The sequence below is a fragment of the Fundulus heteroclitus genome, chromosome 11 (assembly GCF_011125445.2).
Source record: "Fundulus heteroclitus isolate FHET01 chromosome 11, MU-UCD_Fhet_4.1, whole genome shotgun sequence".
Classification (NCBI taxonomy): domain Eukaryota; kingdom Metazoa; phylum Chordata; class Actinopteri; order Cyprinodontiformes; family Fundulidae; genus Fundulus; species Fundulus heteroclitus.
The window spans coordinates 19,968,961-19,979,041 of NC_046371.1; the positions used below are offsets into that span (position 1 = coordinate 19,968,961).

At 36.2% G+C, this 10,081-nt stretch overlaps 1 protein-coding gene across 1 annotated transcript; it reads left to right on the forward strand.

The window, feature by feature from the left end:
- Window positions 1-1,708: 1,708 nt before the first annotated feature.
- Window positions 1,709-8,976, forward strand: LOC105915789. Its single transcript, XM_012850017.3, has 6 exons — window positions 1,709-2,749; window positions 3,331-3,429; window positions 3,527-3,569; window positions 3,728-3,852; window positions 4,645-4,703; window positions 6,406-8,976. The coding sequence occupies exons 1-6, from the start codon at window positions 2,740-2,742 to the stop codon at window positions 6,886-6,888; spliced, it is 819 nt and encodes a 272-aa protein (XP_012705471.2). The 5' UTR covers window positions 1,709-2,739; the 3' UTR covers window positions 6,889-8,976.
- The last annotated feature ends 1,105 nt before the right edge of the window (window positions 8,977-10,081 follow it).

Below are 10,081 nucleotides of genomic sequence, written 5' to 3' on the forward strand. Positions count from 1 at the left end.
ACCGGAGTTCGCAGCCGGGATTCACAGACCAGCTGCCACAAACCAGCTTTACCCTGAAGCAACTTCTTTCAACCAGGCGCCCCAAAGTCAACCGAAATGACACATAGACACAAGTATGGCAGATAAATTACCAGGGAAAGTTTAGAATGGTTTACTTTTAAAGGTGCATACCCATGTTATTTGACTTTTTTTTTTAAATGTATACGTCAGTAGCTCACTCTGGTTGCACACAAAGCTTTTATGGCCAGTTTTTATTGCGTCCTGCTGGCTTATTAGTTGGTATTTTTGGTGTTTTATGCTTTGTTTTTGCTCAGTTTGTTAGTAAATAAAGCCTTTCATGTTTATTTGTGATTTTAACAGAAATATGTACTGCACTTGTGCATATTTAAAACAAGGAAGCGGCTAGTGGCTAATGGCTATCAGCGAAACAATGAAGAATGGTCCAAGATCCAGTGGGGGAAAAAAAGCACAAAAATTACGTTTCCCAGAAGGAAAAGACTGGAATGTCGCTGGGAATCCAGTATCAACACCTGAACCTGCTGCTATCAACACCTGAACATAAGTCAGCACACATGTATGTATGTATGTACAAATGTATACAATGTATATGCACATATATACGCGTAGGTACGTATGTATGTAGGTGCATAGATATATGTATATATTTAAGTATATAGATATGTTTTATATATATATATATATATATATATATATATATATATATATATATATATATATATATATATATATATATATAGACCACTAAGAATGTAAATGAGACATCATATGCCCATTCCTATTTCCTTTTTTGTATTTTTTGGTATTCTTTTGATCCATTGTATATATGAAGATTCACTGTATATAACTGAATGCACCTTCCCTACTCTGCACCTTCTTGTATGAGCCGATGTGACGAGTGAATTTCTCCATTGTGAGATCAATAAAGACTATCTTATCTTATCTCTTATCTTATCTTATGATTGTTGGTGTTCACTGACGCGGACGCTAAACCTGCCGAGGCTCAGGTGTGACTGCAGAGTTGACTGATGTGAGTAAATGTTCTGATATGAGGCTGTTCAAGTTTTTGTAGATTGGTTTATTTAATTAAAAATGGTTGGTCTTCCTTCACGGCAAGCTGCCGCTTTATTGCGAGGCATTGCAGATGGAAAGGCTCTGTAAGGCATTATTTACAATCAATTGATAAATGAAGCAAACCATCATTAAGAAAGTTCTGCCATACTGCCACTAGATGTCGCCACGTCTGCTTATACATGTTATTTTAATTTGGACAATATATGTGCTTTTACTTAACTTGCACAATTACTTTATCATTTTCACCCTTGATTTCCTCATTCATCACTATTTATTGTTGATGTTATATATTCGCCATAAATTATTTGAAAATGTTGCTCAAAACATTTTAGTCAATAACTGATGTATTTGTAAATCTCTGGATTCCCTACAGATATCCAAGGATTAGTGTTTACTTCTGTGCGTGAGTTAATTTTCTTTACTAAAAGCAAGATTACTATTCTGTGCACATTTGTATAGCTAATAAACTAGTCTTTAAATTTCCCACAAGATGGTAAATTCATAATGAATTTCAGATGTTTCTTTTGCTGCTCAGGAAGTATGTATCCTTTGCATTTCTACTCCGTGTTCTTCAATGACAATTGTGACTTTACATTTCTGGTGGCTTGCTTTAGAACCAGTGAATTAGAATTTCCAGCCAAAAAAAAAAAAAAAGCCCAGTGAACTTCTCTGATGCAGCATCTTTTGAGCCGATAGACAAGGAGGCCAATATGAAAGACCACTGTTGTCCACAGCTACCACAGAGTGACACGTATGTTGACAAAGCAAGGCTGAAACCACAAACCACAATGAACTTAAGGGCTAACAAATATGTTCACCGCAGATTGTTTTTAATGTATTATTACAATTCATTTTGGTCATTTAATTCAAACATTGTCAAACTGCCTTTTGTGTTTTCCAAACCAAATTAAATGCACTCTACATAAAGACCCTCCCTCCCCCAACCACCTTACCTAAACATTGATACATCTAGACTTACACAACCTCCTGTACATTCACACATACACACTGTTATTTAGTTTTAGTGAGAGAGAAAAATTACGACGGAGGCTTTTTTTTTCAGATTTTCCGACCACACTAGCAAAACCACAAGCTATTGTGCATGCAAGATCTAAAGTCTAGATATACACATACTGCACATATACTGCACTGCTGTACACGGTAATAAAGTGATATTATATTGTGTTGAAAAGAAATCTAGATTAGTGCTGATCTGCTGCTCGCTTTGCCAACCGGAAAAGGCAACCATCATAAGATATCAAACTTACCGAAGCTTAATTTTGAATGAACAGCTGCTTTTAATATTAAAACAACTATCTGTTTTAGTATTTATTCAGAGCCAGTTTGCAATATCTTTATTTTGATTCAATTTGATCAACTGTGTATCTTCCTGTTAAGTTTGAATAGGATGCAATCATAATGTTACCCCTCCAAGACATTCTGCTTCAAAATGAGGTTACATTGTTTCCTGTTTGTAACTGAAAAGCAGCAAGTTTTCAAAGCCCTGTGAAAGCAGAGAGGGAGCAGAGGCGGGGTAAAAATAGACAATAGTATAGCACACCTCACCGAGGGAACACAGTGATGCTCTGTAGCCTGAGACAAATTGTGTCCAAGAGACAACCAGCTTAGTTTAGGGCAGCTGGAGATATGACACAAGGTAAGAACATTGATTTTCAGTAGAAAGCCACTTTAATATTTATTAATAATTAGAGGAGATGTTCAATGTGATTGTTGGAAATGCCAGATCACAAATTGAGAAGTGTAAAAGAAAACGTGTCAGGACCAAAGGTCACAGGAAATATTTTAGGTTAAAAAAAAACAGAAGTGTCAATATAAAGTCCTTTATTTAGTTACTTACACAAAAATATGTAAAAAGTCAGTATAAAAGTATGATTTTTAAAGGAGGAATGCTAATTTGTCGCCTTGCTATTTGTGTCTGTAAGAAAAGGAAACACACAAAAGTGTGCCGATGCAGCTCTTTATCTTCCAGGACCGCATTGTTCCTTTAAGTAGCTTGTCTTAAAAATCGTGTAAGTGTAATTGTTCAGTCTGTTGGGTGTTTGTCACAAGCTTAAAAGTATATTTTTAAAATGGAAATTGAGAAAGATATCGTGAAGAGAAGATGATGCTAATTTACAAAAGAAATACTGTCTTATATTCAGCAGAGAGAGTGGCAAAAGTCTTCACTTTTTTTCCTTTTTGTGTGGGAATGATTATGTCACACTTGCTGTTTAATAGAATTAGCAATATCCCTGGCCCTGGTATGCCTGGTCTTGTTAATCTCCGTGTGCCTCAATATCATCTGCTGCTTGAGACAGCGAGACACTTTGTGCAAAGGTAAATTAAAGGTTGCCTTTTATAAATTTTTTTGTCTTTTCTGTTTGAGATATTTCATTAATTGCTTTACTTGTTTGTTTTTTGTTTTTTTACACAGAACCATATAAGTGCTGCTATCCACACAATTCGGAAGAAGAAACGTAAGTTTTTGTCTAATCAATTCTGAAAATTGACTTAAATGTACTTAAGGATTTATTTGGTGACAAGAGTGGCTTTTCTGTTCCACTAATTGATCTATCAATGAATCACATAGTGAAAAAATAAAGTGTCAAACTGGTCTTTTCATGTCTCTCTGTAGCCTATCGCACATCGAAGGGCAATATATTTGTGACGTCAGGAATGAAGAGCCCCAGGAAAATCCCCACAATCATCATGAGCGACAGGAAAATCCAATCTACGGCAACATCAGCACAGAAAGACGTGGTAAGCACAAACATTCAGTCTCACACCTGTTCAAAAAGCAAAGGGGAAATCTATGAATGTCTTTACTAATATATGACTCATGCTGGAAAAAAAATAATGGTTTGGTATAAGCTGTAAAATGTTGTCCTGTTTTTGAGTGAAATTTGCATTTCATAATGTGGGTGGCACCAGCATTCAAATGAAAAATGGAAGAAAAAAAAAAACATACCTCAAACTACTTTTCTATTTCTCGGCTGCATGTACTATAGTGAATAGGTTGTGTTGTTACTTTATGGACAGTCTTTTTGGGCAAAATGGTAGGAGGCTAAAGAATGGATTCCCAGTCAGCCGAAGGTGAAAGGGCTATTTCACTTTCTATTTATAATTTAAAGTACTTTTTTATCATATCTAGTCAACCTATAAAATATCACTACTGGTCAAACCTAAACAGCATTGTTGGACAAAGATTTCTTTGAAGCGCCACTTGTAATTTAGGATAATTTATTAGTTTAGTAAAAAAAAAAAAGGAGAATATTAGATTTCTTTGTATTGTAATTTTTTCCCCCCATTGGACTACCTAAGATTTAGACAAGCATGAAAATGGCAATTGTTCTGTTCCGATTATATATGTTACTATAAAACAATATCATTACATCAAGCTATTGTTTTAAAAGCAAAAAAGAAAAAAAGGTAATTATGTGCAGAAGGAGAGGCTAAGCCAGAGCACTGTTTACAAATGTAGGCTTTCATAGCTATCTTTAGAGTAATACTCCATATATGGACAACCAAGTAAATTAATGTTTGTTACGGCAGGTTCTTCAGACGTTTGCTACGAGAGGATGTCCATGCATCGCACCAGAGATTGTCCGAAGGTAAATCCAGTTAAAAATGAATTATAAGACATTTGATTGTATGTTGAACTTTGTCAAAATAGAATAGTGTGATCACAGTTACTGAGATCAAATAAAAGCTACTGAAAAGACTCAGAAATGAAACGTAATAGAGTTTTGCTCTGTCAGCTTCTTTGTGTCGTTTAGGTGCATAATGATCATTTCTGATGTTGCTAGACATTTGCCGGGGCTTTGTTAATTCAAGTGAGCAGTATCAGCAGACAGCTGAATTTACTTCAACCTAATCTACCACAGACACGTTGCTTCTAGCTTCAGATGCAATGTCATAAACAGACTGACTTTTATTTGCCTCACCAGACTTTCTTGGGCTCAGAGGAGCCCCGAGGTGACAGGCGGCTCTATAACTCTGTAGTTTCTTCTCCAGTGCCATTTTGCTGAGATGTGATAAATATTTTATTCACCAGTTCTTTTTCTAACAATTTAAAGGGGGCATTAAATGTTGTTTCCGCTTACTTTAGTACGTATTTTTGATGATTACTTTTGTCTAGAAGTTCAGTCAGTGGAAACGGAATATTAGAAAGAAAAATACTTTGAATACTATACTTTGAATTAATAGTTTTCAATGGGACAGATTTATTCTTAAATTTTATTAGTTCATTTTTACAAATATTCCTATGAAGACTTGATATTATGTTGTAGGAGCACATTATAAAACACATTTTTAAAAATTAATAAACTGTAATTTGTGATTTACTGGGCCTTCTAGATTGATTAGCACTAATAATACAATGTAATAAATACATATTTTGTAGCAGAAGCATAATCTTATAGTTCGTTTTATAAATGTACAGCTATGAATTTGGGTGTATTTAGTATATAATAATACAAATGTATTTCTTTATTTATTTATTTATTCCTATGTTGTTGTTTTTTTTTTTAATTACTGGCAACCTCAGCAATTCCTATGAAATAATACAACAATGTTGGAATGGTATAAATAAGAAATGATACACAGGCCACTTTCTATAAGCAGCAATTCAAAATAAAAAACTAAAAAAACAAGAGAACACGCTATTCAAGTCAGGCAGCTCTGTGTTGATCTTCATAAGTCAGGCAATAAAACAACTATTTAGCTAAACCTCTCCATCACTGTCATCAGAAAATCAAATAAAAAGTTAAAAACAAAAAGAACTGCAAAATAATAAGAGCTACATTGTATGTTTATAGTTTGAGAAACGTTTATTACTGTAAATAAAGATTTCTTTATTTTAAGATTTCTTACACATCTTTATAAGGGGTCCTAGTAGGGAGGGGGCCGTGTGTATGAGTTTGTCAGATCCAATACAAATGTTGAAAACTGTGCAGGTGATACAAAAATTAAACTTTGTGAAATGTGTGGAGACACACTAACAGTGCACATCACCGTGAACATACCCTCCGTGCTATGATGCATGGCGATGGCAGCGTCATGCTTTGGCCGATGCTTCACTTAATGTAAAAATGCACATGCAGATCAGTTGAGACCATGCTGAAAGATCTTGTTTCAGAACGGAAGGACGCTAGCATCTCTCACACACATTGTGGTTAATGAAGCTGCAAACCAGTGCATGCAGTTGACAATAAAACGTTCTAAAAATAAACTTGACGAGCGCTACAAAAATAGATGCATGTTTCGAGAGAAAAAAAAAAAATCTAAATTTTTCTATGTTTTCTCTGAAACCAGCCTTTAGAGTCTGACCTGAATTACGCCTCGCTGGATCTCAAGCTTGCAAAGAAACAGAAGAAACACCGTCACCTGCAAAGCAGGGCACAGAGTCGCCACAAGCAGCAGGATCTGAAAGAAGACCACCAGACGTCTCCTTTGAACGCTTTCTTGGAGGTGGACGTGGACGTGGATGCTCACCTACCGTCCAGAGACACTGGCGTCATGATCTCGCAAAGCAGCATCTATCTCAACAGTCAACAGATAGCCCAGGAGGCAGAGGAGATGGAAAGAGAGAGGGAAAAGGAAAACGCGGGATGGGATGGCTTACGATTGAGCGAGGAAGGAAGGAGAAGAGATTGGGATGGAAATCAAGGAAGTGAGGAAAGAAAAGATAATTATGATGATAGCAATGGGAAGATGTGTATACAGCATCCAGATGTTGAAACTACTCAGAGTTGCGCAGATCAACTCATTGACAGCCTTAGTCATGATGGCGAATAACTTGATATTTAAGTATTACGTTGCTTGTTTCAAACTATTTAACTTGTTCTCTACAAAACATGAAAAACGTCAAACTATTTTAGATTTTCAGGTCTTCAATTTTCCCTACGCTTTGCAGAGTTGAGCAATTTCCTTCTTCAACGCAGACAAACTACCTCTTCTAGTCTCCGTGTTGAGCAATAGGAACATAACTGTGCTTTTGTAATAAACTACTTTAAACATAAAAGAATGAAAGAGGAAAGTCTGCGTGACATTTAGAGGTCAAGAACCATGTGGAAATTGTAGCGTGCTGTGAAACACAGGGAAAAGATGAAATCATCACAGGACACAGAGGAACTTTCACTCCTTTGATGTCTCTTATTCGTCCACCAGACGATGTCTCATAAAAAGGCGTAAAGGCAGAAAAAAAAAACAATTTTTGCTTTCCACGGTGTGGGCGAGAGCTGTTTGCGCAACTGCACTTGCCTTTGCAGATGTGAACCAGCTTTTAAATAATTATAGGAATTAAGCTAACAGCGTTGAAGTTGAAAGCAAAGATATTATGATAACAATAAATAGCAGTTTGCTTTTTTTTATCTTTCCCATGGGGTGAATTGTCACACTGTTTAAACTGTAAATGTCACCCACGGAGGATTTTCCATGTCAAAGCAATGATAAAGGTCATTATGTTCACAGTCTACGGGCTAATGCTCCATCTGTTTAAATGAATGTCTTCCTTTCTGTAATCCCCAATCTGCGGAGTAATTTGCGGCCCATCTGTCTGCTGACAGAACTAAGCTTTGAGGGGAACACGGCACTAGCAGGCCTTCAAGCATACTGTTGGTTGACAGTGTTTCTAACACTGACAAGGACCTAGTTCCCAGTTATGGGTTATATGTGACCTCCAAGCATTTTGGATAAACGTACAGGAAGGCTACGAATAAATCCTTCACAAGTAAAAGTCGTCTTTTCACAACAGTCACACATTTTCAGGGGGGAAAAAATACATTCAGCATCTCTTCATGTTCTTTAACACAATTTGTTTCATTACATAATACGTAATCGATTTTTTTAATTTCTATTTTTAATTGGATTTCATGTGATAAAAGCAACCCAGAGTGCCACATAATTTTTGACACAAAGAAGAAAATCTCTAAGATTTGGCCAGCATTTGTGTTCAGACAGCTGCAAACAGCTGTCTTCCAAACAAAGCAAAAGGCAGCAAGAAAATAGAGTCCCTTCTTGTAAAAGTGAATCTCAACATAAATCAGAGGTTTGGGAGAGTATTATAGTGTCCACACCGCATCAGGAAGTTCAAGAACCATTTTATACAGGTCAGATATATAGTTAGGAAGACGATTAAAGCTGATTTAGGTTGAATAACAACCCCTGGCTTTTAATATCTTATGGAGCACTGTGCTATAGATTAAAAATATGTTCATGGAGAAGCTGCAGAGAACCACAGCTCAGGTGGGATAATTAGATGACAGGACTGTTAGTCGTGTGCTCCAAAACACTGGACTTGTGGGAGAGCAGCAAGAAGAAACCCATTGTTAAAACGCAGTTAGAAGAATTCTCATTTTCAATTTACCACAGCCCATGTAGAGACAGAGCAATAATGTGGTAGAAGACGCTCTGGTCAGAGAAACCAAAATGTAACTTTTTGACCTACATGTGTGGTGTAAAGCTAAAATCTCACAATCTTCTGAATACGCCATCCCATGGTGAAAGATGGTGGTGGCGACATCATGCTGTGGGGAAGATGGGTGGAGATACAGAACATTTGTGACAAGCTGCAAATGGCCTGAAATGGGGGTGGCGGTTAACCTTCCAGCAGGACAGGGACCCTAAATATAAAACCAGAGCTGGAATGGTTTAGATTAAAACATGTTTATTTGTTAGAAAGGCTCGGTCAAAGTCCAGATCTAAAATTTGATGAGGCGTCTGTGTCAAGTCTTGAAAATGTATGTTCACTGACACTGTTCGTGCAGTTTGCTCAAGTCTGAGTTGTTTTGCAGATTAGAATCGGCAAAAGTTTCAGCTACTATGTGCAAAGCTGGTAGAGACTTGCAGCGATACACTATGATTTTAAAAGTTAATTCAACAAAGTATTTGTTCTGGGAGGCTAAAACAAACACACATCATGTCTTTCGGATTTTTATTTGTAAATTATCTTAAAACCATGTAGTATTCTCCCTCCACTTAATAATTATATTTTATCTGATGTTAACTCATCACATAAAAGCCCAATTAAACGCATCAAAGTTGCAACATGACAAAATGTGCATAAGGTTTGAGGGGTGTTAATACTTTTCCAAGGCTCTGTAAGTGCACCTTCTACACAGTGTCTAATGAGTAACATTTTACAACATATGAATGCCTGCGAATACCACCAGAAAAGGCAGCCACCATTGCTACGAATTCCGTCAAAGTTTCAGTCTTTACATGACATTGCTCATCGGAAGCCCTGAGGCGCAGGATTAGTGCCAGGTTCCTTTGGCTAAGCTACAGATTTAAAGTTTCTTGTGACGGCAGATGATTGCATGATGAAAGGTGAAAGTAAAAGCTTTTGTAGTTCTGTCCTCTTTTTACAAAAAAAAAAAAAGGTATATGTCAGAAAGGTAAGTCATTGAGACTTGACAGTGACGACTTAACGTGCAGAGATGCTTCTCACCGGCTAGACTTGAAATAGTGTTTTATTGTAATGAACAGTAGCAGAAAATACCTAAGTTTCATCTTCATGACTCTGTGTTGTATAAATCGACAAAATTCAGTTCACCCTTCTTTATAGCGATCATTTCCGACCAATATTTTTCAAAACATTTATTTTATTTTTATTTATTTTTAACTATCTTATTTGTCTATTTTAGCTTGTCTGTGTTTTACTTGTCTATTTTAATTTTACTGTTATTTTCCATTGTATATGTACAGCACTTTGTGGACCTTTGTTATTATAAAGTGCTTTATAAATAAAGGTGGTATGGTATTTATTTGTTCAAGAAAACCTCCATACAGAAGACTTCCTTTGGCGAGTCTAATACCGTAATATTGTTTAAAAATATTGGGTGATTTTGGAAAGAATTCAGGTAACTCATTTATGCAACTTTGTCATTGAGGCTGCTGCTGATCAGAGGTCGAGTTAAAAAAAAAAGGAGGCCTTGTTTTTTTTTTTCTTTCAGCCAGGCTAATGGTTTATTGTGATGAAATTCCCCTG

Excerpts from the sequence above, each read along its gene's own strand:
- LOC105915789 (XM_012850017.3), top strand. Across the intron at positions 3,430-3,526 it reads GCGAGACACTTTGTGCAAAG|AACCATATAAGTGCTGCTAT; the intron begins GTAAATTAAAGG and ends TTTTTTACACAG. Across the intron at positions 3,570-3,727 it reads CACAATTCGGAAGAAGAAAC|CCTATCGCACATCGAAGGGC; the intron begins GTAAGTTTTTGT and ends GTCTCTCTGTAG.